We start from the raw sequence: 27,657 nt of genomic DNA, 5'->3' as shown, positions 1-27,657 counted from the left end.
GAGCCTCCTGTTCTCCAGCCTAAACACTCCCTACGCTACGCTACACGATCGATAAACATTTTTATATCCAGATGTGCACAGATTATTAAGTCTTTGCACCATTTGCCCCATAGTGCCGGTGTTTCAGCCCGGCCGGGGCTGCCCGGGCCCCGCCTGTGGGCCCGTGGGGCCGCGCGCGCGGTGCGTCACTGCCGCGCGCCGCCGGCCGGGGAGGCCCCGCGCGAGGGGCGGGCCGGGGGCGGTGCCGCCGCCGCGTCAGAGCGCGGAAACGAAAGCGGTGGCGGCGGCCTCGCGCCCTCCCGTCTCCGCGCCCTGAGCCCGAGCCCTTGGCTGCCGGAGTCCGTCGGAGCCGGTCGCAGCCGCCCGCCTGCCCCGCTTTCGCCGTGAGTGCCGCCCGCTGCCGTACGGCGCTGTCCGGGTCGGCGCGGCCGCCGGCGGCTCCGCCGTGTCCCCGCCGCCCGCTCTCCGCCTGCGGGGGGGTCTCGGCTCGGCCTCTGGGACCGGGGGCTGCGCGGCGGGCGGTGCGAAGGGGGTGAGAGGCAGAGGACGGCAAAGCTGGTGAAGGTACCTGAGGGTAAGCACTGTGAGGATGAGCTGAGGGAGCTGCGATGTTCTGCCTGGAAAAGATGAGGCTCGGGGAGACCTTACCGCTCTCTACAGGCACCTGAAAAGAGGATGTAGCCAGGAGGGGATCGGCTCCTTCTCCCAGGCAATCGGGACAAGAGGGCACAGCCTCAGGCTGCACCAGGGGAGGTTTAGATTGGACATCAGGAGGAATTTCTCCGCAGAAGGGGTGATGAGACATTGGAATGGACAGCCCAGGGGAGTGGTGGAGTCACCACCCCTGGAGGTGCTCAAGGGAAGACTGGATGTGGCACTCAGTGCCATTGTCCAGTGCCCACGGCGGTGTTCAGTCACGGGTGGGACTCGATGACCTCAGAGGTCTTTTCCAACCTGAACGATTCTGTGACAGGCCGGTGGTGCGGTGCAAGGGGGCTAGGGGCATGGGTGGGGGTATGTAGGGGCTTTCTCTCGCAGCTGCGGGGCTCCTGAGGGTGTCCCTAACTTGCACCTAGTCTTGCATGGTTTGAAATTTGCTGGGAAGTCAGGTGTGCTGAGGCACCCTTAGTGGGGTTTGGAGGGTGGGGGTCTCGATAGGGAGCTGGCAGGAGTGAGCTGAGAGTGTGTTGGTCTCTCAGAAGAAATAGAAAATGGCTGGTTTGTTAGAGATAAACAAGGGGAAAAAACCAAAACCCTCAATTGAGGCAAGAGCAGATGAAGGTGAGTTGTCTGTCACAGAACTTCTGGTGGAAAGGATAGCCATAGTGCAGTGAAGTTGTGAGATCATTTTGTAGTCAGAGTTGTGGGGATGAAGAAAGGATTTGGCCTTAAGCTGCCTTGTAGGTATTTGTGGAAATAAGTTTGATAACTAAAGGTTTGCGTTGGTGACCTGGGGCATTTTTTATAGCCTCAAAATCCTATCTAGGATAATAAACGCTAATCAAGGTTCAGTTTTATTTTGTTTTTCAGTAGCAAGGAGGTTTTAGCTGGTGTGTTAAGCATTTTTGCCTTTAAATTTTTACCTGCCTTCCCTTTCCTTGCTACTTGTCTTCTGCAAGCCTTCCAAGCTGGCTTCTATTAACTCCATCTTAAGCATTAGACTTTGTCTGGGTTTAATGCAACATTTATCAGCCACATCCAGAAGCTGGGTATCTTGCCAGTGATTCCTGGTGAAAAACACAGCTGTACACACAACTTGAGCACACATGTTTAATAAAGTTCTACAATAAAAGTAATGCAGAAAAGCTCCTTTATTAATTAAGATTTGCAGAGGTGAGGTCAGAGTCATTTAGAGTCTCATGAGAAATTGGTTCCACCTTGCATATTCTCCATTAGATTGATCTGACTCTTTTTTAGTGTGTTTGGATAAAATAAATCTGGTTCAGTAGTAGTAGTAATGAACTGCTATATATTTAAGTTATCTGAGTGTGTATGTCTGGGCTGACTTAATCTATTTGCATTTGGGATAAATAGGTTGTAGAAGTGATTTGAAATTCATCAGCTATAGTGGAATTTCCATATCAGTTTCCCATCTGATTAGTTAGACTAGGTGTTTAAAAAGGTGGGTTCCAAAGAAGCTAAGACTTTTACTTAAAGACATTTACATTGAGAAGCCTAATACTGAACAGTATAACATGATCTGTGCCACCAAGCTGCTGTGCATTACAGGAAGTTGACTTGCTTAATGTTTGCCAAGTGTGATATTCTTTTCTCATTTCAGGCCAACATGAAGAGAAGGACAGAACCTGAATTTAGCAGCCCCCAAAAAAAGCAGAAGAAAAGGGTGGAAGACATGGGATTAACCCTCAGTTCTACTTCAGATGATGAAAATCAATTTAGTAATCATACTACTCAAGGTAAGTTTGGAGATCTGGAATGTGCTGCTTCAGGGGATGTAAATAATAACCAGGAACTGAACCTACATCTCCTGAGTCCTAATCGATAGCCTGAATTTTAAGGGGTATCCTCTCTCTTTAGGAAAAAAGCTACATTATTTCTTTTCTCAATCTTGGATTGGTGTGAATTCTTTTAGGCTCTTAAAAAAAATCTTACGTAAATCTTTTCATCTGGGAATTGTATGAATTCAGATATATAGAAAACTGAATTTGGGGTAGATGACATGTGCATGATCCAAAACTCCAAACTTGTCATATTGATCTTTTCAATCTCAGCAGTTATTTCTGGTTTGGAAACTCAGTACTGAGGCATTGTGGGTGTTACACCATAAGGAAGCATCATAATAATAATTTTGTTTAAAAAGGAAGAAAGAAATCAGTAGTCTTATCATATTTCTGCAGATGGGAGAAATTGAGATGAATACAAAGGGGCCTGTTTGTTGGGGCTTCCACTTTTTAGGACCATCTCTTATGCTGGCTCAGTGTGGTTTTTCCAGGGGAGAACAGAGTTGGGAGAGCTCACAGGTGTTTTATTTCAGAAAGAAGATCTCTTTCAGAGTTAACTAACTGCCTACTTTTTCTTGGAGAGTGCTTTCTTACCTGGAGTTGGGGATATACCACAGATGAAGTACTTGATCTACACAATTGGTGTCACTGTTGGGGGACACTTTAAACTCTCCCAGGATGGTACTACAGGTTGCCTCACTGTTGTGCCTGCTGCATCAGAGTCCTAGGATTTCTTATGGTCATGAAGTGTTCAAGTGTCTGAACGCATAAAAAAGCCTTCCCTTGTGAAAGTGGAAGGGGGCATGTGTGGAAAATGAGTGGGTTGATTTGGGAGTAGCTGTAGTTGCAGAGTATAGTGTGTGTTACCTGTCTGACAAGGCCCAAGGTGAGCAAGGAGGCCAGAGGTGCAGAATGTGAGAGCTGGAGTGGGCAATGCCCTGTGCTCTCAGGGCTGAGCTAAAAAATTCAAACCAATGTTTTTTTCATTTTTTTCCCCCCTTTTGATTATTGACTTCATACATGAGTCACAGGCTGTAAGCCTTAGTGTTAAAGAAACAAATTGATATAGTTCAGGGGCAATATTTTGGGTAATTGTTTAGTAGTCTATTACACCCATTGTAGTTTCTAATGAAATAAGGGAGGTTGGGGAAAGAAGTGATTTGAGGTTTAATCTCAGCTGAGCATGGCTTAGCAAATCTGAAAAACGAGAAGAGTTGTAAAGGGACTCCATCGAAACTTATGCAGTGGGTAATTGTGTTTAAAGCACTTTATGAGTCTCTAGAAAATAAGGCACATTTCAAAAGCAGGTAGCAAAATTAACTGAAGCTGTGTACCAAAGAAGTAAAAAGCAGTAACTGACCCTAAAGCAAAAATCGTTTGTGAGTGTGTTCTTAGCTAAAAGCTCTGTGACAAAACCAGAAATATATCTTGTGTGATAGATTTTGAAAATCAGGATGGGTATAGAATGTTGCAAACACAGGTTGAATCATAGCCTTCCTTGTCTGGAGCTGGAAGCCTCAAATGTTAATATTGTAAAACTCTAGCGTAGTAGTTATGTGGGGATGCAAGTCCTGAATCTTAAAAACTGTAGGCTCAGCAGCAAGCACTCAGGACACATTGAAAGGGTTTTAACTACAGTTGTATATTTTACTGTGGTGTCTTTCATTTTTACTTCACTTTGTTGTAATGGCCTTTTTTTGCTGATTTTTCAGTTGTTTCCTGTTACATCACTGATGCTCAGTTTTCCAGAACAGGAAATACAGAGATCTGTGAGTTGAGAGAGAAATAGTTTGTGTTTTTTCTTAAATTAGACAAATGTAAGAAAAGTTCAGTCCTTCTTTCTAAGTATTATAATATCTTTCGGGGGTTTTTTAACAATCTGTGGAGCTAAATTATTCCTTCTTAAGAGATAAACAGAGAAAGATCAACTCTGCTAGCAATCTTCCATTTTATGTCAGGGCAACTTTTGTCGTTCAACTTCCCCTAGTTGTACAAAGCAGCACAAAATGATTTCTAGCACTTGGCAGACAAGGGAGTTCAAGAGGCAGAGGGCCAACACAGAGCATGGCTGTGCCTGCTGTGGATTGCTGCTCCTGTGGTCTGTATGAATTAGCTGTAGTTAGAAACTTGTACCACTGCTTCATCCTCATAGTGATATTACCCCAGGGAAAACAGAAGGACTCGTTGGATTGTAGGGCCTCCCTTGGCACCCAGCTGGTATAGAGCAGGCTGAGACAAATGAGACTACCATGATTTCTGACCAGATCCCAGTGACATCCTGCCTGGAGTGAGTAGGTTTGAGTGTCTCACAGCTGGAGAGCAGCAGTGAGGACTAGGCAACTCATACAGACCTAGGTTTTACCAACTAGATCCCAAGGTGGAACTGAGCACAGACAGCTTCGTTATTTGGTGCCCATAAAGGTTCTGGTGAGAAAGGTTTATTTTGAGTGCTTGCTGTGTATGTTGGTACTTACTACCTTGACTGAACCATTGACTTGATTAAGTTCTTTCTCAAACCTCTCTCAAGGTATTTTAAAAAAGATTTATGTCTTCTGACCTTATCTTTCACTTGAGTTTGTATGTATCAGTGAAGTCTAGCGGTGAAAAACTCTTGCTTGTTGTAGTGAACTCAGGGATCCTTGCTATTTAACTGGATAGTGGTGGTCAAACTGAAGTATAATAAATTTAATTTTCTCTTCTTTCTGCAGTGTTTACCTTTTAGTAGATGCTTATGTACTTGATGTGAGTTTTTGGCTGAGTTAGGGATGGATTCACACTGTAGTTAGGTAGGGTATGGAAAAAAAATTCAGTATGTTTCATCAAGGTGTAATTGTCACTATTCTTGGGAGAGAATCCCTGTGGACCTTCTCAGTTCCTCAGGATCATTGCAAAGGGCAGGCACACTACAGTACTACTGTGGTCATGCTGTGGCTGCTCTGGTGGGGTTTGCCCAGCTCTTTGTGGGGTCTGGAATCCATGGGGTCAGAGAGGTTATGTGTGTCCCTGAGGTAACAGGGAAGATAACCAAGTGTTCGTTGCACAGGGTGTGTTATATTACACCTGCATGCTTCCTGTAACACATTTGAGATACTGAAGTGGGTGTGTTTGGAGAATTTAATGAGTCTCACTGTATTCTAATGGGATTACTGAGATGTCTTCCTTCCATTTTATTTTTGTTTTCATTCTCACTTTTCTGTTTGTTTTCAGAGTCTTCCAGTAGCACCAGTGGGTCTGACAGTGAGAGCGATGAAAAAAGACCAGTCTTCAGCAATGAGTTCAAACAAGACTCCCTTGTGGAGGGTACTTCATCTCGCTATTCGATGTATAACAGTGTCTCCCAAAAGCTTATGGTAGGTCAAAATAATTTTGGACCAGACTATTAGGAACTGATGAGAGTGAAGTGAAAAGACCAGTTTGTTATAAAAAATACTTTGATTCTGATCCTCTTTGTAGCCGGGTTCTCTTTTATTTACTTACTGTCTTGTACATACATGAAATTGACTGCATCCCTGCTTTTTGTTATTGTTCTCTTATTGCTAAAACTTACTGAGAGAAAAACCTGAAAAACTAGCAGATAATGAACATAGTTCTTTTAACCTGAGAGATGTGTATGTGTTTCAGGAGCAGTGTCTTGCATTCCTCCTCTGAGGTTTTACATGAAGTTTTACCTGATACTTCAAATGCATGTGAATGCATGTTCACAACAAAGAATATCATCACAACATGAATTTTTCCTATAACAACATCTTTTTTTAATGAACCATCCATGTTAACTGAACCCTGTGATGAATGGCTCCAGGCTCCTCACTACTTTTCCCTCTGAGCAGGCTGTTCCCGCATTACTGAACCTTTTGTAATTTGCTGTCATCTCAAACATCATTCCTCAGATCTAGTTTATTTGTATCCTGCCTCAGTGAAGTGAACTCACTTGAAAGCCCTGAAAGCTACAAGTGAGGTTAAAAATGCTCAGTGCCTTCAAGTCACTTCAGGGTGATGTGCTGTTTTCCCCCCTACTCTTTTACCTTAGCAGTATACATAAACTCAAGTCTTGCCTCAGAGTGCTCCCTTTGCTCCCTTTTTAGGCCAAGATGGGCTTCCGGGAAGGAGAAGGTCTGGGAAAATATGGCCAAGGCAGGAAGGATATTGTTGAGGCCTCCAACCAGAAGGGAAGGAGAGGCTTTGGTCTGACCCTCAAAGGGTTTGATGGGGAGCTCAATATTGATTGGCAGGATGAGCCAGAGGTAAGTACTTTCTGTTTTAAGTCCCATTTCTCTTGCATTTGGCAAAAACTGAGAAGGAATGCATAACGCAAGTGTTGTTTTTATTGGCAGCTGTCTCTTTTCCAATGTCTCTAAACTGTACTTGGAGTGCTAGACTTCTGTTTTGCCTTGATTATCAGACTCTATTAAAGGGGAACGTGGTGAGGTTTTTTTTTTGTGGCAGAGGTGTCTGGGGTTGTTTTTAATTTTAAAAATAAATAAGACATGTTTTAGTCCAGGAGGATAAAACCCTACAGTTGGCATTAAAGTCATGGAATAACCCCTTATGCTAGCATTGGGAAACAAACTTTTGGGTAGCAATTAGTTTTTACATTTTTCTAGTAAAAACATCTTTGGCTTTTCCGATGACTTGTGTTTGCAGCCTAGTGCCTACGAAAAGGTGGACTGGTGCCCTGAGTGTACCACGGAGATCCCAGATGCCCAGGAGCTGAAGGAGTGGATGACTGTGGGGAAGGTAATTTTTTATCTCAGTACTTACCAGCCTAAGAAAGCATGAGTACTCAGCTGGGGACAGTTGCCATGTCAAATAGCTGTAAAATGGCATAGACATAGAACTTCTTGAGGTTAATAGTTTAGCTTCGTGTTAAAAGCAGATCCCGCTACATCTGATCGGGTTGCTCAAGGCCTTGTTTAATGGAGTTTTGAATATTTTCAAGGATGGAAACTTTACAGCCTGTTTGTGGGCATCTGTTCAGTGTTTGACAATCCAGTTGACAAAAGAAAATTTATGTATGGCTAGTTGGCATTTTTTCATGTGGCATTTTTCCATTGTTTCTTGTCATGTCGCTGTACAACTCTAGGAGCCTAAGTCAATCTTTTCTCTCTCCTGTTAGGGACTTGTCCTGTTGTTAGGTACAGCAATAGGCTCTTCCTTTCTGCATTCTGAAAGAACTGTTCTCAGCTTTTTTTGGTACACCAGGTGTTTTTTCACCCTTGTCCTTTTGATGGCCCTTTTGCTACTTTTGTTCCAGTATGTCTGTTCTTGTACTGGGGAGGGCTAAACTCGATGCAGTATTTCATATGTGGTCTCAAGATGCCTAACAGAAGAAAATTCCTCAGCCTAATTGTCACGCTTTTGTTGATACAGCCTAGTATGTGAGTGGCAGCCTTCATCCATTATTGGTACATGCTGCATTCTGAAATGACAATATCATGCTTGCTAATTGCTCTCTGTGCTATTGTCCTGTTGCAGAGGAAGCTGGTAATTGAAGATGAAACCGAGTTCTGTAATGAAGAACTTTTACATAATGTCCTGCAGTGCAAGGTGAGTCCCCTTTTTAGAGAGGAACTGAAATTTTGGGGGAGCAAGTGAAATACATAATTAAAGAAGATCGAGTAGTTAGGTAGTTGACAAGAGCTCAGAATGTCCTCTGTTGCCTCGATGTCACTGGGATGACCTAGCCTCCTGTTTTTTACTATCTGTTCAGCATCCTGTTTTGAACCTCAACCTTCTAAGAGATTGTCTTGGTTTAACTGCAGCTGGCAACTAAGGCTAAAGGCTTGAATGAGCTAAGGAAATGGGCTCCCCTTCTTTTCTGTTCAGTCTTCTGTCCTAGATTTTATCATGCCTTTGTATACTGCAGTACAAAGTGTGTGTATATGTGAAAGAAATACTTCAGACTGGGACTACTTTTGAGGTGGCTAACCAGATTATCAGGCTCTGGAGCTATCAGTACAGATTTTGTCAGTGTTATTAAATTTGCTTAAGAGCTGAGGTGGCTTAGAAGAAGAGCAAATATCATTATGAGAAAGAAAAACATTTTGTATTGGTGAACCAAATCCTGCATGGAGTTTGCTGTCTAAGGAACGAGAATCAAGAAAATAGGAAATGCTGATGCCTGCCTATCCCTCCAGCCTGTGCCAGATCCAGCTGAGCTTTGTTTCTGTTTGTGCAGAGTGTATTTGATGAGCTGGATGGAGAAGAAATGCGTCGAGCCCGAACAAGGTCTAACCCCTATGAGATGATCCGTGGAGCTTTCTTTCTGAACAGGTTTGTAGAATGTCTGGTAGTGCAGTCCCTTTCCCTTGTATGTCCATTTTCAGCTGTGGAAGCCAAGGATGAGGCCCTATTTATGTGTTCACAGGGCTGCAATGAAGATGGCAAATATGGACCATGTCTTTGACTACATGTTCACAAACCCTAAGGACTGCCATGGGGTGAGTGCCTCTAACTTTCAAACAGCAGTGCTTTCTTAGAGAATATGGAAACTGGGAAGAAAGAAGAATTTTTAGGATACTAGATGGGAAAACAGGTCCTTGAAAGATTCCTCTGAGCAGTGTAGTTTATGGTTTATGTTGTTTGACCGATGGGAGCTGTTACAGGTCAGTAGCATTTCCTCAGTATCCTTTTGCAGGTGCCTTTGATAAAGGAGTATGATGCAGAGCTGCTCTACTTTGCTGATGTGTGTGCTGGTCCCGGAGGCTTCTCTGAATATGTCTTGTGGAGGCGGAAGTGGCATGCGAAAGGATTTGGCATGACCTTGAAAGGACCAAATGATTTTAAACTGGAGGACTTCTATTCTGCTTCCAGTGAGCTCTTTGAACCTTACTATGGTATGTAGTGCACCCCTGAGTGTTACCTGATGTTTTTGCTTATGCTGCAACCTCTGTTAGTGGCAGGGCTGGTATTGATACCAGCAGGGGGATCTAGGAGAAGCCTAGGGAAGCATTTTGCAAGTTAGAAGGGAGCTGTCATTGGAGAAAAGGGTTGAGATTGGTGAGCTTGCATATCAAGTCATTTTTCTGACAACTAATTTGCATTTTTTCAAGTCATTTGCATTTATTACCAGTCTGGCCTGGGAATATATTTTATTGTAGCAGTTACTATTTGAGTACTTTGCTTATCTGAACATTATAGAGTGCTTAAAGATTGCTTGGCAATGCTTTTTCTCACATCACTGATCTCAGCCTGAAACATAGTGAATGAGATGACTTATCACGGAATCGTAGAATTGTGTAGATTAGGAGGGGCCTTAAAAATGATCTAGTGCCAACCCCCCTGCTGTGAACAGGGACGCCTTCCACGAGACCAGATTGCTCAAAGCCCCATCCAAGCTGGCCATGAACAGAGACTGGGCATCCACAGCTTGTCTGGGCAATGTGTTCCAGTGACTCATTACTCTGAGTAAAGAATTTCTTGCTAATGTCTATATTAAACATAGCCTCTTTCAGTTTATAATCATTATGCATTATTCTATCACTATACTCACTGATAAAAAGTCCCTTCCCATCTTTCCTGTAGCCCACTTTAGGTACTGAAGGGTGCCTGGACTTCCTAGAGCCTGTTCTCTGGGCTGAATAGCCTCAATGTTCTCAGTCTGTCCTCATGGGAGAGGTGCTCCAGCCTCCTGATGTGCCCAAAGATCTATTAGCCGAGCCAGAGATAGAAACCTCATTTGTCCGACTGTCGGCATGTTTCTATATCAGACCTTCCTCGCTGTGCTCTGATAATTGATTGTGGGCTCTTAGTAAAGATAAATAAAACAGATTTGAGCTAGAGGCTGTATTTGAATCGCTGTGACTAAATGAGCTGCTTAATCCAAGGAGGTTTTTTATGTTAACATGTTTTACCTTGCTTTGAGACAAACTAAACAGGCGTACGCAGACAATTGCTACATCTCACCTCATGCATTGTAACTTGTTAATCTTGATAATGTGTTTGAGCTATATGCCTTGCCTCTAGAACTAGGAAGGGAAATCCAAGGATTGCTAGTGCTTCTTATTTCAGAGTCTATAAAAGAAACTGGAAGGTGACTGTCTTATAGTGCAGAAGGTTTGCTTCTCCGTTATTATGCCTTGTGTGTTTGTTTTTTTTTCTCTCTACCACTGACTCTCGTTGGCTGCCACTCTTTGACACCTGACTATGAACTCCTAGAGAATGGCTAGTAGTGCTTAAGGATTGCACCTTAGTTAAAGTGAAGGTTCATGGCAAGGGCAACAAGGCAGATAAATACCTTGTTCTTATGGTTGCAGTGTTTGGATCTCCATAATTCATGGTATTACGGAGAGGAGGAGATACCTAGAGAAATTAATAGCCCAATGATTTTGATTAATTTTCTTGATCCTTTTCTGTTACACTATATAGTCTAGTCAGGTGTGTACAGATTCTCTTCCACTGATGGGAAGGAAGTAACGTGCCATGATATTTCTGCTGTGAAGAATGGTAACAAATTCCAGTGTCACTTGACTTATTGACAGGATGGTAGGTGAGGAGTTTAGTTTTCAAAACCATATCATGCATCCCGATCTCTTCTGCTTTCTAGTCCTCCAGCTGAGGTAATGGAATCTGTAGTTGTAGAAGATTTACAGGGACTAATATCGAATGGAAGTTCGGGCTTCCTTAAGGCACAACTGGTGAGCACTAGACTGCACCTTAGGTCAGCTTTCTAAAACACCAGCTGGGGGACAATGTAGCTTGCTTTTAAATGAGCCATGTTGGACAACTGTATGGGTATGTGTGCACAAACCCTATGTCTCTTTCCCTACTCCCTTTACAAACTTGTTCACAGGTTTTTTTTGGGGGGTTGCCTTTTTAAAGCCCGAATTACACTGTATTTGAAAAAAGACTATTATGTTTCCTTGGAATGATTTGAATTCTTAGTAGGATATTATAAATGCACAATATAAAGAATTTTGCCTTGTCTGTAATAACATGTTTTTAACAGGTGAGCTGTGCAGTGAGGTTGAATATTACATTTTCTGTAGGTTCAGCTTTGTGCCATTCCTGCTTTCATGATAATATTATGTTGTCATATAGTCTTCATTTGTCTTTTGCTGAGGCTAATGTACAACTCATCTTGAGCATGGTTATTGTATGGTCTTGTTTTAGCCCGACCACTCAATTGGAATAATTTTTCTGAATGAAAAGGTGTATTTGGTGGTGAACAAGGGACTTTGTTAATGGTTGTTTGCCTATCAAGGTCTTTGTAATTTCTGACTAAATGGTGATTGAATACAATAGATCATCTGCACATACTGATCTTTTGTTTGTATTTGCAAATATGTTATGTCTCCTTTTTTTCCTTAGGCGAGGGTGGGATTGATGGAGACGGAGACATCACTCGATCAGAGAACATTACTGCTTTCCAGAATTTTGTTTTGGACAATACTGATCACAAGGGAGTGCATTTCTTAATGGCAGATGGGGTTGGTTAATTTCTTTTTCTCCCTGCACTAAAAAAACCTGACAAAACTGACACCTTGGTCTGCATACCACAGGGTGTTTGACATGTGTCTGTAGCTACAATATGAAATTCTACAAGCTGTGCCATTAAAATTTCTGGCATTGATTCTTTTACCTTAAAGAAACAGAAATGATCATGATTCCAGGATTTAGTTCCTCAGAATCCTTTGCTTGACCAACAGGTTTGTGGAGATAATAATCATATGCTATGCACTTTGCAGGGTTTCTCAGTGGAGGGTCAAGAGAATCTGCAAGAGATCCTAAGCAAACAACTCATGCTTTGCCAGTTCCTTACAGCGCTGTCCATTGTCCGGACAGGTATGTTTTGTCCATTAACCTTCCTCCTTCTGGTCTGGGTCTGGGTGGCATTGGGGAATATTACTGTACAGTTTTTGTTAGTGCCTTGAACTCTGCTCTGCCGTGAGTTGCACAGAATTGAATGTGTACACGTAAGTCCTGACATGGTTGTCACAAAACTAAGAGATCTGGTCAGAAAAAGTTAATCTATGTCTGTTTTTCTTTTAAGTAAAAGCATAAACTAAAACACATTAATTTCAAGCACTTAATTTATTGGGTTTTGTAGCTGTCTTGGGGGGTAGGGTCAATGCAGTGTGGTAACTGGAGTCAATCTGAGTTTTATGGCACTAGCTGGACCAACTTCCTCAATATCCCAGCTGATTGGAACAGAGTGGTCTTTATCCAGTTCTTCCTTCCCTCTAGCTTCTGAAGGCTTTTCTCCTTTAAATCTGCCATCTGTGTGATAAGAAAAAATCATGCCTTACCCTGTCTTAGCTGCACCTCGTTGCTAAATGATGGACCTTACAGTGTGTCTTCCACTGAGTTTAGTCAGCCTTTGGCACTGATATAGAAGACAAATGGTAGCAAAATGATCATTTTTATCTTGTGCCCTATGTTTAGAAGAACCTGAGGCAATGATATACTAAGGAGTAGTCTCAAATGTGATGTGATAAAAAGGACAGCCTTCTTTAAGTCTTTCCTACATGGGTAGATGATAGTTCTATAAAAATGCCTGCTTTTTGCTTGGGGAAATTGGAAATCTTGTTTGAAGGAGAGGGACAACACAGACTTTTCTCTCTAGATGGTAAGTTGTTCTGTTTACTAACAGACTAACATCTGTTAGCCTTCTCTTGTCTGAGGTTCCTTGTTGCATATATCAGGCCTCCTCTTCCCTGGAGGCTTTGGGATAGCATGCTGCCAGACCGTAGGGCACAGTCTGGGCCTGGAAGGGAAGGATGGGGGTGAGATAGAAGGTTTGCTTGTGAAGACAGCCTACATACAGATCAGATTCTTGCCAAGGGATTGCTTTTCTCTCTTTGCTGCAGAGACAGGGAAGATTTTTCATTAAGCCTTGCTGGCCAGCTTCATAACTGGGTTCTGGATACTGTTAATTTGCACAAAACCCCTGTTACTAGTTCTGCAGAAGGATTGATGTTCTCAGTGTCTCCTTGTTTCCTTATAATCTGCTGACATTGGTGTACTTCCTCTTTTTTTTTTTCCAGGAGGACATTTTGTCTGCAAAACCTTTGACCTGTTTACTCCATTCAGTGTGGGTCTTGTTTATCTGCTGTATTGCTGCTTTGAGAGAATTTGCATCTTTAAACCTGTGACAAGCCGCCCTGCTAACTCGGAGAGGTGAGATGCTTGAGCATGAGGGTCTACTAAAGAAAACAATCCTCTAAATACAGTGATAGATGGATTTGGATAAGCCTAGTGGAAGCTTTGTGACCTGCCTCAATTAGCAGCTGTCTTGGAGGAAGAAACATTTTAGATGTTCGGCAAATTACGGACAAAGTAAAGATGATATTTGCCAAATTGTCCTTATGGGAAGGAAGCTGTAGAATTGGATATGTAACAAATCTTGTTTTGCTTGGAACAACTATGGTTTCAGTGAAACCAGAGGATATATGAGAGGTTGGACATGAGCTGGCACTGTGTGCTCACGGTCCAGAAAGCCAGTTGTATCCTGGGCTGCATCCAAAGCAGTGTGGCCAGCAAGATGAGGGAGGAGATTTTGCCATGCTACTCTGCTCTGGTGACACCCCACCTGCAGTACTGCATCCAACTCTGGGGTCCCCAGCACAGGAAGGACATGGACCTGTTGGAGGTAGTCCATAGGAGGAACACCAACATGATTTCAACAATGAAGCACATTTCCTATGAGGAAGGGCTGAGAACTGGGATTGTTCAGGCTGGAAAAGAGAAGACAGGGGTGACCTTACTGGGGCCTTCCAGTACCTTGAAGGTACTGGCTGATCTTTAAGATCCCTTCCAACCCAAACCATTCTGTGATTCTGTGATATTATCTGTGTTTCATTGTACCTGTCAAGTTTAGCAGAATTAATTTACTGTTTGAGGGAGATCTGTGAGGGGGTTACATAGGGTTGTATTTCACTGTCTTTCCAGAGCTTAGAAAATGTACAATGACTCAGTGATAGGTGAGTTTGCATCTTCGTAAGGATATCCAGGAGGAAAGAGTTCCTGGGATTTGGGAAACTGTCGTTATAATGGAAGTGTGGCAGAAAAGTTGGCTGTGTGAAAGAACTGAGCCCACTTGATGTCTCTGCCTGCTCTGCAGGTACGTGGTGTGCAAAGGCCTGAAGTCAGGGATTGAAGATGTGCGGAGTTACCTCTTCACAGTGAACATCAGACTCAACCAACTGCGCAATTCTGACGTGGATGTGAATCTTATTGTTCCACTGAAAGTGATCAAAGACAACCAGGATTTCTACAATTACATTGTCCAATCCAATGAGAAGTGAGTTACTATGTGATGAGGGTTGCTGGTTGTAGGTAGATTAATTTAGCGTTCAGGTGTAACTTTCTGCACTCGTGGAAGTACTTGCTGATGCTGCCACAGTGCTCTGCTTTTAGTCCCTGAGAGGCTGAGCAGAGCAGAGGGACTCTGTGCAGACAGAAATGCCGTATTACTGTTAGTGACTGTTTGGCCTCTGAGTACTGTGTAAAAAAGAAAGGAAAGTACTGCCTAATTTGTTGCAGTGATCTTCCTGTCAGTTTGAATCATGTTGGCTAAGATCTCATTGCTCTGTGAATCAGACTGGCTTCTCCCTGTTGTCCCAGCACTCTTTCTTGTTTTGAATGGTAGAAAAATGTTGGTGGTGATTAATTTGCTCCCTGACTGAAACTTTTCTTCTCTTTTAGCCACTGCAAAGTTCAGATAAAGGCACTAGCCAAAATTCGTGCCTTTGTTCAGGACACGTGAGTATATGCCTCTGGCTTTTGGTGAAGACTGAATTAACTTACTGTTAATGAATTGTTTTGCCCTTGTTTAATAAGGTGTTGATTTAAGTTGGTACTTGTCTTGGTCTTTGGAGCAGAAAAGTGAAAAGTGCTTTTAGGTAGCTCAGTTTTTGTCTCTGAGTTATTTGCAGATATGTGTGGGTGGCTGGAGGAATCCTGAAAACTGATGGTCTGTTATCACCCTTGTTGAGAAGGATTCCATGCATTGCATGATTTCCAGTTACCATAAGTGAGCTTGCTTCTTAACAGGAATGTAACCAGAAAAGTAACTTGCAGCTGGTTCAATTCAGCAGTAACCATCCAAACTGAGTGTGGTTCATAGTTGTTCATTTTTCTAGGGGCTATTCAAAACATGTTACAGACCTAGAATTACCTTAAGGTTGACATTAATTTCTTGCATAAAACTAAAGCCATTGCAATGTTTCCCTGCCATGGCTTTTCTGTTCACAGGTTATTCAGACATAATATGTGGTAGAAAGCTGAGTGAATATGGTAGATAGAAATTGTCTTAGAGCTGGTTCTAAGCTCTAAGACACTATTTTTGTATGGCCTTCAGCAGGTCTTCACTGTTATTCTTAAGTAGGGCTGTGCTGTTGGAGATTAGCATAAGTTTGTATGAATTCTTAACTTACTGAAAATATTTATACCCAGTGGTACTTTGATGGAATGAAGTGATGGCTGATAGTCAGTAGTGCAGACCATGAAACAAAGCTAAACACAGGAACTGGAGAGTGAGGAGGGAAGGCAGCATCCTCTTTCATACAACCCTTTGTGGAGTAGTTCAGGTTTGTTGTTCCCAAGCCAGATGCTGAAAGTTCCAAATTTTATAAGGCTGGGATATATAATGCTACAAGATCAAGGAGGTTTCACCATGTTAACAGTCTGCTGTCTTTCTTTAGAACGCTGGTTGAGCCAAGGCAGGCTGAAATCCGCAAGGAGTGTCTCCAACTATGGGGGGTAAGTAAAGTGTCAGGCAGATTATGAAGGTGTCCTTGCTATAGTGAAACAAGAGCGGAGCTGCAGTAAAGATGGGACTTTCTAGACAGAGGTCTAATTTCTTGTCTTGTGGGAAAGCCAGAAACTGTTTCAAGCTGTAATGTAATCAAACAGGATGTCCCTGATTTATTGTGTATGGCTTTACTGAACAGGCTTCTTTGCAGTTGAGAATATTTTCATCGTACACAGAGTGAACTCAGCACCTAGATGCCAAGCAGCAGAGCTCTCTGAAAGGTCTTGTTTTATGAGTCTGCAGTTTCTGTTTCCTGAACTTTTGACTGCAGTGGGACCATAGATAAGGCAGTTCATTTCACAGGCTGGTGGTGTAGCTGATGAAAGGATATTTCGTCAAAACATGCATGACATCAGAGGTTTAGACTAAATCTTTCTGGAGCTGCCAGTTGGTTTCTGTGAGATGTGGTATGCCTACATTAAATTTGCAAAACATATGAGACATTTTATTTGCCACATGACATCTCTTCATCTTGAATCCCAAGAACACGAGTTTTAGGGACAGGATGTGCTGTGATATATTGAAACCAGAAATGTTCCTTTCAATGTGCTGAAGAATAACACTCAGTATCAATGATTTGTATTTGTTTTCAGATTCCTGATCAGGCTCGTGTTGCTCCTTCATCTTCAGATCCCAAGTCCAAGTTCTTTGAGCTGATTCAGGTGAGACCTTGCCTAGAGTCCTTTCATACAAATACAACTTTTCTTTCATATTGGAATTAAGAGATGAAGAAGCTAGTCTTGGATTATTGTTTAATGTAGAAGTTGTTGATGTTTACTTGTCTGTTGATGTGTTGTTTCTATCCTGCCTTTTCTATCCTTTGCTCTTTAGGGCACAGACATTGATACCTTCAGTTACAAACCCACTCTTCTGAATTCCAGCACCCTGGAGAAAATTCGCCAAGTGTTAGATTTCCGGTGTATGGTGTCTGGAAGTGAGCAGAAGTTCCTCTTGGGGTTAGGGGTAAGTGCTAAGAACAATCAAGGAGTTTTGCTGATTTATTTTAATGCTACTACTCTGCCTTGCAGTTTCATCCCATCCTTTCCTGTCCCTAAAGGCCTAAAAGAATCCTCATCAGCAGGATGACACTGCTAGTTATTTATGTTTCTTTCTCCTGATGTCACTGCTTTTCACACTAATTAACCCTTTTTCTGTAATCTCAGCCTACACAGACCTGCACTCCTGCTAGTGTCTCTAATTATCTTCAGTGGCCTTTTAAAGGTGTTCTATTTCTGCTTCTTTGTGTGGGTGTGAAAAATCACCGGTAGATTAGAATCGGTGGTTTTGTTCCTTTGCTGTAGAGGTTAAGGTTCTTCCTTAAAACTTATGGCAAAGAAACTGCCTGTGACAGCCTAGGACAAAAAGATTCTCTGGGGGTTGCTCTGCAGCTAGATGTCTCTTCTCCACCCCTGCCCTCAGGAAGCCTTGGCTGAATTTGACTCTGTCTTTATGTACAGAAATCACAGATCTACACTTGGGGTGGTCGCCAGTCAGACCGCTGGACAAAGCTGGATTTGAAAACTGAGCTGCCACGAGATACTCTTCTCTCTGTGGAGATTGTTCATGAGCTGAAAGGAGAGGTAGGAGCCTACTTTCTCTTTTTACAATCATGTTGCTGCAAATACAAAGAGCAGTTTCACCTACCCTCTGTAAGATACTGCACAATAAATGTTCCATCCGTGCTGGGTCCAAGGTTTTTTTTTTTTTTTTAATATGATATTTAGAGTACAGTAGTTTCACGAATACAAGCCGCACGGATTATAAGCCGCACCCCCGGTGCCTCGACAATGTTGCTGTCTTTGTCAATAGATAAGCCGCACCCCGAATATTAGCCGCACTTTCGTTCGTCGCGAGAATCCGTGCGCAGCTTTCACAAATTGGCCAATTAGTAACAGGATCGCGGCATAGCGGGCTTTACTGGCTCGGGGCGGGGCCAGGAAGGCTCGGCCCGCTCATGGTTGCCGACGGGGCCGGGTGGCCCAGCTCAGCGCCACGGCTCGGCGGGGCTGGCCGGCTGGTGCTGCCGCCGCCGCCGGGCTCGCTGGCCCCCCTCTCCCGTCAGCACCGCCCCGCTGCCGCGTTCGCTCGCCCGGCTGGCAGGGCTGCCGCCGCCGGGCTCGCCGCCCGCCCCGCTGCCGCTTTCGCTCGCCCTGCGCCGCGCCTCGCGAGCGCCGCGCCTCGCGAGCGCCGCGCCCGCCCCGCGGCGCTTTCGCTCGCGGCGGCGGCGCTTCCGCGAGCGGCGGCGGCGCTTCGCTCGCGGCGGCGGCGCTTCCGCGAGCGGCGGCGGCGCTTCGCGAGCGCCGCTTTCGCTCGCCCCGCCGGCAGGGCTGCCGCCGCCGCCACCAGGCTCGCCGGCCGCCCCCTCCCGTCTGCACCGCCGCCGCGTTTCCTCGCCCTGGCCGGCACTGCAGGCCCCCGCACCGCCGGGCTCCCCCACGCTGCTGGCCCCGATTATGCTGGGCTTCCCCCGCTGCCAGGCAGCCCCACCCGCCGGCCTTCCTGCTTCTGCCATGCTCCCCTGCACTGCTAGCCCCAGTTCTCCCGGGCTCCCCCGCCATGCTGGCTCAGGCTCTGCCGCCCTCCCTGCCCCGCCCTGCTGGCTCAGGCTCTGCCGCCCGCCCCCCACACTGCTGGCCCCGCCTCTGCCAGGCTTTCCCACCTCTGCCGGGGCCGGCCGGGCTCCAGCTTGGCTTGGGGCTGCCGCGGGCTCTCACTTCCGTGTTGGCAGCTTTTAGAATTTTGTTAATAGATTAGCCGCCCCGGAATATTAGCCGCACTTCCGGGTTTCCACCAAAATTTTGGTCAAATTGGTGCGGCTTGTATTCGTGAAATTACTGTAACTATTTTGGATTATGTTCCTTCTTTCTGTCCAGTGCTAGAAATATGAGCTTTCAACAGTGTTTTGAAAACACTCTGAACCTGATGTGTTGATGTTCTAACTGGAGCTGCACAAGACATTGGCCACCGTGACTTCATGTGTCTGTGGCTCTCTGGGTACATAACTGCTCAGTAGTGACTGCAGGCTATGGGGAGAAGATCCTTGTGGTATATTTAGAGTGTAAGGTGAAAAATCCCAGCTGCCTGGGAGTTTCCCTTCCCTCTTGCACCTCAGATGAGGGTACTGTAGTGTGCTGGGCTTTGTGATACCTGTGAAGACACAGACAGCTGGTGATGGCAGCTGTGGTCCTGCCCTCTCTCCCTCCCCTAAGACAGAACTGCATATTTGAGATTCATAAGCTCTTGGAGGATGCCATGTTCCTGTATGATGGGCTGCAGGGAATTTGTGTGTATCTGGAAAAGTGCTTTCTTGCTAGAAGAGATGTCCTGTCAAAATCAAAGCTGAAATATCAACAGTCTGAATAATAAATTTCTGTATTGCCCTCCTTAGGGGAAAGCCCAGCGAAAAATCAGTGCCATCCACATCCTTGATGCCTTGGTGCTGAATGGCAATGATGTTCGAACCCAGCATTTCAACCAGAGGTATGTAGGGTCTGGAGAAGTTTTTTGCTGTACATGTGTAGGAGTGACTGGGAAACAATGTTTAGACAAAAAGCAGAATGCTGAGCACATGGAGACAAGTGCATTCAGCTGAAACACTGCTATAGAGATGAACAGTGAGTGAAGGTGCTCTGAACTGAAGTACATATAGGCTTTTCCAACTGTATCTTCTCTGTGTATAAGGGCAGCCCTAGCTTCTATCTTAGTGTAGGGTGAGCCAGGCACAACTGGGGAAAACTGGGAATATAAATGAGCTGAGAGAGAAGGAACAAGCCCCTCTGTTTCCTTCCTCAGGGGCACAATGTCTCTGCTAGACCTGCTAGCCTGATAAATATATCAGTGTTCAACAGCATGTGGACTTAGAGAGTAAGTTATGGAGACTGATTCTTAATGGATAATAGACAATATCCTGAGTTGGTAATGTCCTGAGTTGTCTAATCACTTACTCTGTTGAAACTGTTACCGATCTGCTGTGCCAAAGGCCTTCTTAAATTGCTGGGCTCTCCATGTTCATTCAGGATTCGGCTGGCGGAGAAGTTTGTCAAAGCTGTTTCGAAACCCAGCCGGCCAGACATGAACCCCATCCGGTGAGTGACGCCTCCTTCCTTCAGCCTCACTTGCTTTGGTGTCAGTGTATTGGAGGACCTGAAGGGGAGTTAAATTTCATCATTCTATTATGCTCTGAAATTCATAATTCTGTTATGCTCTTTGGAAAGAGGCTAAAAGCTTTTATATATTTATGGTAAATATTGTTAATGGAGAAGTTGTACCCTCCGTTCATGTCAGTCACATTTTCATTGTAGGTGTTTGGCTGGTGTGGATTCCAGATATGTGTGATTGCAGTTCTAGCACCCAGTGACCTTAATCATTGCAAAGAATTCTGTTGTCTGCCCTGAAGGGTCAGCAGCAGTACAGTGATGCTGACTGTTAGTAAATGCAGGACTGACCAGCATCTATGAGGACATGGCTTTAGTGACAACCCCCAGGCAAGCTACTGACAAAGGGCTTCAGCTTTGGTTGTCTCCTGGCCTTCCATTTCATTAATTCTACTGCAGTGTAGCATAAGAGCACCACTGTGAAGGCATCAGATATGTATTAGGGACAAAACAGCTTCTCATTCACAAGCTGAAGTGCAGCAATACAATGAAAGAATCTGGAGGAAGGGAAAGAGTATCTTCTCCTTGATGGCTTAATGAAAGGTAATGAGTGGAATCTCCACGTAATAACAAACAGATAGTTGTGGTAATTGGAGGAGCCCAAAATGCTGGGGAAGGCTGAAGGTGAGTGAGAAGAGAGCTGGGGAAATGGATTGTAGAGGGGGCATTTGCTGCTTTTGTGGAAAGGTGACAAAGTGTTCCTGCTGTGCTCCTTGAAGTCTGATGCTTGTAGCAGTATGTGGGAAATGGGTGGTTGGAGTGTCCAATCAGTGGCAGTGCTTTTTAAACTTACTGATTGTTTTTCTGTGTCTCAAAACAACAAAACCAGTTTGATGTAATGACAGAATGAGGACTCAAAATAATTTTTACTGATTTAAAAATAAAGCTCTTTTTACCTCAGGATAACTAACAAGTTTCTTGTATCTCTGAGGATAATAATGGAGATAGGATAATTAAAAAGATTGGGTTGTTTAATTTTACTGTGAGGCAGCATGCTGAGGCCAGAACCTGCCTGGGACTGACTTTGGTCAATTTATCTGATGGGAAAACAAAAGCACCTGACTTCCACTGTTTTTACTTTTCTGTATTGTGAACCTGAGGTAAAAAAGTGCAGCTTCCTTAGCAGCAAGGATATTTATCTGCTGCTTACAGCAGTCCAGCCATGAGCAGGCAGGTGTCAGGTTTTCTCAAGCCAGGAAAAATTAGGCACTGAAGCATAAGACAGAGGAGAAGGATGAACCTCACTTGTTCCTGACTACCTCATGCTGTACAAAATCAACCATTTGACTGCTCCCTGTTGCTGGGCAGAAAAAAAAGCACAATTTAAACTATTTTGAAATAATGTTTTTGTCTTTCTTCCCAGAGTGAAGGAAGTATACAGATTGGAAGAAATGGACAAGATCTTTGTGAGGTAAGCGATTGGTGCAAATAAAATGTCAGGGCACATGGAGGTTATCAGTCACTAGTGCACAGGACTGGGAGGGATCTTCTGATCTGTGCTAGTGGAATCATGGAGAAAGAGGTGTTAGAGCTTGTGGTGGCTGCTGTTCCTGAGATGCTGCTCACTCAGAGCATCATTCTGCTGTATTCTAATGCTGTAGATGTGGCCAGTGCACTTCATAATGGTTGGAGTAGCAACAGTGCCTGAGTTTGGGTGCAGAAGTATCAGTGGCTTCTCAGTGGCTTGAAAGGTCAAGAATTCACACTTGAAATAGGAACCCCATTTGGATTAATTATGGTATCTCATCACAGATTTTTTACCACAGCACTCAATTTGCAGCCTGATCTAGATGGGTCTGCCTGGTTTCTCTTGTCCTGTGTGGGAAGGCAAAAACCCCAATTCTTCAGAATGTGATAATTTGATCTTGTCCTGTGCAGTGCTCTCATTTCTCGCTGTAACACCCTGGAGAAGGGGTGCAGGTGATAGGATGTGTGTACAAGCACAGTGAAGGAAGAAAGACTCTATCACTGCCTTCTCTCAAAATTTAGGTTAGAGATGAAAGTCATCAAGAGTTCAGGGGGAATGCCCCGGCTGTCCTACACTGGCCGAGATGACCGGCACTTTGTGCCCACAGGACTCTACATCGTACGGACTATGAATGGTAGGAAGAGAGAGTCCCCACTCCCTCTAAATTTTTCTTTGTCTCTCCAAAGGTATTGACCAGGCTTGCTCATCTTGTAACTTGGTAAAAAAATTAATGGCAATATTCCAGTGGCTATAGATTAAGTGTTTGCATTGTAGTGAGGGTAGCTTGGATTTGAGTGAGGTTTTTCTGTTGTGGGTTGATTAGCTATCATGTAGGTAATTCCATTTATTTATATGACTGATTACCTTCTTTTTTAACAAGATAATAATTTTTCATCAAGATGTTTTCCAGATTAATAGGACATGAAAATACCCTGTTTCAAATGTCAACTTCAAAATGCAGGGAGAAGGGATTTTTCTTAGTGAATAGAGAACAACTTGGGAAGCAGGTTGTCTTGGGGGAAGGAAGGAGGGAAAAAGGAGTAATGGAAGGATCACAATTCTTATAGATTCCTTCTCCCTGCTTGCACTGTTTGTGCACTACTTCTATGATTTTTTCCCCCCCTTTTATTTTCTACCTAATCCCTGTAACCCTTCTGCTAGATCCCTGGACAATGGCATACAGCAAAAACTTCAAGAAGAAATTCTTCTTCAACAAAATGACCAATGTAGCAACATACAACCTCCTTCCTGAAGCCATTGCACCCTTTCAGTGAGTATGAGCCAGAGCTGAGGCTCTGGATAGGTCTGTGTGCTGTAGGTGTGTGTCTGAATGGTCTGCGGGTGTGTGTGTGAGCCTGGATGTTTGGAAGGGAGCTCAGCAGCGCTGTGTCCTTGCAGTCGTTTGCAGTGCAAGCGCAGCTAGTCACCAGCAGGGTGTGCTGCAGGAGCCGGCACCTTCTCAGGCTTTCAGGAAACTGCTGATGTGGAATCATGGATTTTGCAATTAATGACTACAAATAAAAAACGTCTCACAACTTTGTTCTGCTGTCTGCAGCAGACTACAAGTTACTGAACCTACAGCACGTGGGAAAGTAGAAATTGAGCCCAGAAACTGTATTTTGTTGCACCTCTGTTTTTAACGTTTGGTTGGAAGTTGCTAATTTAAAAGCAAATCCCAGTTCATTTAGCCCAGGTTCTAGAATAAGCTGGGAAGCTGGGAGCTTTTTTTAAAGAGAGTGGGAGAGAAAAACAGTAGCTCCTTGGGAAAGCATGGAGTGCCTTGTCATTGGACCGTCATTAACATTGTGGTTGCTGAAAACCATCTCTATCTATGGTGTACTAGGGTGAGGGCATTACCCAAGTATAGCACGTCTTGAGTCTGATGCCTAAGGGCTCCTGGGTAGAGATGTTCTGCACTACCACCATTACCCAGGACTGTGTCTCTGAGTGAGAACTTGATATGAAGTAGCACTCCTGATTTTCTCACTTTGAACCTCCTTACCTGTCTTAGAGCAGTGCTTTCAAGAATCCTTATGCCTTTCTTCATGTGGTGAATAGCAGAACAGTTTTAAAAGGAGAGGCACACGATGCATTTTCCCTCTTTATCAACATGGGGTCAGTTCTGCCTATGCACTCTGAAATAGGCCAGCATGAACTTGCAGGAATGGCTGAGGAGGTGGAGGGAGTGCCTGTGTGGGACTCCAGAAGGGATGTGTTGTGGTTAGTGAGTACTAATATGTCTGTAATTAGCCACTGACATGTGCTCTTGTCGCTGTGCTAGTACTGCTTTGTTAGAACAGAAGCACTAAATAAGCTATGAATATTAAGTGTCAGTAATTGTACAAAACTAAAGGCTGCTGTGTTGGCAGTAATTAGCAGCTCTGATTTCATTATGGCTGGGACTGTGTTGATGCAGTGAGGGAGGGCTGTGCTTGATGGACGGAGTGGGAGATGGCATTGTAGGACCAGAACTCTTGCAGCCAAGCAGAGCTCAGTTATTTTACACGAGGGGAAAGAGGGAATGATCCTAGCTGCTCTTGTGCAATGGGAAGTGCTGTTTGTTTGCAAAGCTCTATAGGACAGCTGTTACTGATTATAGTAGGTATGTGGCGAGGGATTAGGTTGCTATTCCTGGCAGACTTTCTAAATTCTTCATTAAGATCTTTCCATTGCCTGCAAAGACAGTTTGATCCTCTGAGAAACTTGGGGGGAAGTAGGGTTTTTCCCTAGTGACCTGACTCCTTCCAGCAAATACTGAACTGAATTTGAGTGAAGCTAGAATTAACAAGTTTGTTTCCATGGAAATCTCTTAGGCTTGGCTGTTGCTGTACTTTGAGGGCTGTAGAGTTTGTAAGGTGAATGAATGAATGAATGCACTAGTCTTTTCTAAGGCACCTGTTCTGAGTATTTCTGTGTGGCTCCCAAAGCAAGGGCAGCTGTCTCCTGCCCTGGGATGGAAGTGTTTTCCTTTCCCTTCCCTGCCAAACTAATCTTGCTTTCCTCTCTGCCCACAGCATCTGCCATTACAGCCGCCTCTTCTGGGAATGGGGGGAAGGTGTCAAAGTGCACGACTCTCAGAAAAGACAAGATCCAGAGAAGCTATCAAAGGAGACTGTCCTGTCTTTCATCCAAGCACACTACCCCTAACCCTACTCTCTTGAGGGTGCAGGGAGGGGCTGAGCCCAGCTTGGATTCTTCAGGGACTGATGGGACTGGGAAGGCTCCACAGCTTCTATCCTGGTATTCTCCAGAGCTGATTTCCTGGAGATGACTGAACCAGAGGGTGGTATGCAGAAGGCAGAGGATGAGGCTTTACCCTGGTAGTGTATATAAGAGTACAGCCCAGGTGGCACCTGGTGCTAGAGTACCCAAGGTGATTCCTGGAGCCGAGGCCTAATGTCCTTTTGTCCTGACCTACTGCATGCGTGAGGCCAAGGGGCTGGCAGCTTTCTTTGCTCCTATTCAAACATTCAGCAAGGTTTGTGGAGCTCTGTGTGTGCCAGAACTCCCCAGGCTTCTGCTTCTCCTGCAATGTGGGAAGGAGCAAAGATGTTTTGATGTCAGAGCTGGGCAACAGCACATTGAAGCAGCCCTGCATTGCTCCTGGCAGCTATCTCCTTGGCCTTGTCAAAGGCTACCCTATCCAGAGGAGGATGGTAAGTCTTTGGCAAGCTGTGGGCAAAAGTTACATGTTCTTGTCAGTGTCTCCAACACCTCTGTTTATCAAGGCACTCACCTAGCCACTGGCAATTCTTTTGTCATGGTTCCCCGCTGGACAAAGGCCAATGCAGGTGATGAGTACAGTTCCTGGCACAGATCTGATATGCTCACACCTCTGCAAGCTGCTGTGACAAGGATTTCCCCTTTCCAGGTTAGTGACTGATGGCAAGCCAGCAGCCTGGGGCTAATTTGTGAAAATGTATCATGGTTGGTATATGTGCTTCATGGTACTTCTGAGACCAAGGTGCTTTGATTCTTGGTACTCAACATTATTACCTAAACGTTCAGGGAGGAAAATGGATGTGGGAGGGAAAACACAGAAAAGCTAGGATGCTGAAGTCTCTGGAAGAAATGATGGGAATGTCTAACTTAGTTGAAAAGACCCAGGCCTTCAGTAGAAAGATATCTTAACTTTAACCATGTAGGTTAATCAGAAGCAATCTTGTCCCCTGACTGTGCCCACTGGAAAGGTTGCCAGACTTTCCTTTTTAAATGTTAGAGTGGCTTTGAAATCCTCATTTGGCTCTGAACTGCATCTGAGGTGAAGGCACAAAGCTGGAAACTCAGTATGGCATTTGTGTCAAGACTTCTCCATGCACTTCTGTGCCAGGCTCAAAGTTGCATGTTTTACCTTCACTTCTGGCTTCCCTGGCACTTTGCCAAGTCTTCCACATAAATCAGTAGATAAAACATAGTTGAATGCTTTTGGACAAGCAGCAAGATAGTCCCCTTTTTTGTTTGTTTTTTGTTCTTGGCTTGTTTTTAAACACAGATTGGCAGTAGAGAGAAAAGTGATTTAGGGGTTTGTCTGAACTGTGCCTTAAGGAAAGCTATAGTTCTAGAATCTATAGCAGTTGTTTAGACTTTTTCTCCACATCCATATGAATGATTTGAACAAGCCTGTGCAGTAAAACATAGGCATTTTGACTTAGACACAGGTCTGTCGAAGCAATTGAAGGACTGCAGGCTTTTAATGCATTCTCTTGGCTGATCTGTAGGCCCTCTCTGCTCTCAAACAGTGGTAAAACATGTAAGAAAGAAATGGTGGCTCTTCCCCCTAAACAACAAGAGGTGTGTCATTGGTAACTTTGTCTTGGCAAAGGCACTTCCATGAGGGATGGAGAGGAATCTCTCCCAGTGGGCAATAAAGTACCTCAACCTCTGGTGTCCAGGCCTGTGTAGTGTTGGCTTTTTAAACCAACCAGCAGTTTGAGTTCTGAGGACCTCTGTGGACTGCCTTGAGGCTGTTCAGTGCCAGCAACACACGCTGCTCCCTCTGCCGTGCTTCTTTGTGGAGTGCTGTATCCTCAGCTCAGAGCTTTGACTCCTGTGGGCTGGCAGACAGAAGTGTGACTATGAAGTAAACTAGGATCAGTGTAGGCCTTGGAGGACCTGGTCAGTCTGCAGGCTAGCTTTTATGAATGGATACTTTGTTTACTCAGTTATCTCTAGTTCCTCATTTTAATTTGCTTTTATTTTTATTTTTGATGCACTGAACCTTGATTCTAAATCTCCCTTCAAGAAGGCAAGCATGAACCACCAAGCTACTTGCTTCCCTGCTGAGGGATTATGTTGGGAAGGGCGGGTGAGGAAGGTCTTGCTGAAGGGAGTATTTATGTATGTTAATTGCACAATGTATTGTTATTAGGCTTTGTATCATTTTGTGTTGACGCCAATGCTTTCATGTTCTATTACCAATACAGCCCCTTTAGTTCACAGCAGTGCTTCTTTCCTTTGCTTCCCACAAAATTCAGTGGCAGTGATAGACACTGGGCCAGCAATGTCTGTCAGTGTGGCAACAGAGAAATGCCAGCAGAGTTAAATTTTCAAGGCAGTCCCTTTTAAAGGTTTTTCTGGCAAGTTTAGAGCATTGGAATGAGAGGCAATTACAGGGGACGGTATCCAGCACTCCTGCAGCATGGGTAGGCTCCTCTTCCACTCAAAGGAAGTACATTCCAGGCCCCAATGAACCAGTAACCCACTTGAGAGCTCACTGACCAGGGGGTTAAATGCCTAACCTAGTGTAGGCTTACCATGGTGCAATCTGTGCCAGTAGGGAGATAGCAGGATAAGAATAAAACAGTGGCTGAGAAACAGGACAGA

The 27,657-nt window shown here is 44.4% G+C and overlaps 1 protein-coding gene across 3 annotated transcripts; it reads left to right on the top strand.

Moving 5' to 3' along the window:
* Window positions 1-291: 291 nt before the first annotated feature.
* On the top strand, window positions 292-27,272 carry CMTR1 (cap methyltransferase 1). 3 transcript variants are annotated; one of them, XM_033054399.2, is made up of 24 exons: window positions 292-383; window positions 2,282-2,417; window positions 5,670-5,812; window positions 6,545-6,703; window positions 7,104-7,196; window positions 7,935-8,006; window positions 8,638-8,732; window positions 8,827-8,899; window positions 9,097-9,295; window positions 11,769-11,887; window positions 12,146-12,242; window positions 13,445-13,577; window positions 14,521-14,700; window positions 15,105-15,161; window positions 16,103-16,160; window positions 16,806-16,874; window positions 17,044-17,175; window positions 17,670-17,792; window positions 19,601-19,692; window positions 20,229-20,297; window positions 21,730-21,777; window positions 22,356-22,468; window positions 22,996-23,104; window positions 24,849-27,272. In XM_033054399.2, exons 2-24 carry the CDS (start codon window positions 2,288-2,290, stop codon window positions 24,979-24,981), a joined length of 2,496 nt encoding a protein of 831 aa, XP_032910290.1. In that variant the 5' UTR covers window positions 292-383; window positions 2,282-2,287; the 3' UTR covers window positions 24,982-27,272. The 3 variants fall into 3 exon arrangements, with proteins under 3 accessions (XP_032910290.1, XP_032910289.1, XP_042635026.1); XM_033054398.2 differs by lacking the exon at window positions 292-383 and adding an exon at window positions 458-574; XM_042779092.1 differs by lacking the exon at window positions 292-383 and having other exon boundaries at window positions 2,231-2,417.
* The last annotated feature ends 385 nt before the right edge of the window (window positions 27,273-27,657 follow it).

Source organism: Catharus ustulatus, chromosome 3 (assembly GCF_009819885.2).
Source record: "Catharus ustulatus isolate bCatUst1 chromosome 3, bCatUst1.pri.v2, whole genome shotgun sequence".
Lineage (NCBI taxonomy): Eukaryota > Metazoa > Chordata > Aves > Passeriformes > Turdidae > Catharus > Catharus ustulatus.
This window is presented reverse-complemented; position numbering and strand designations above follow the sequence as displayed.

Bases quoted from the DNA above. Each gene is read 5' to 3' on its own strand.
- CMTR1 (XM_042779092.1), top strand. From the start codon at position 2,246: ATGTTTGCCAAGTGTGATATTCTTTTCTCATTTCAGGCCAACATGAAG. The intron at 2,418-5,669 runs GTAAGTTTGGAG...GTTTGTTTTCAG, and splicing joins TAGTAATCATACTACTCAAG to AGTCTTCCAGTAGCACCAGT. The intron at 14,701-15,104 runs GTGAGTTACTAT...CTTCTCTTTTAG, and splicing joins ATTGTCCAATCCAATGAGAA to CCACTGCAAAGTTCAGATAA.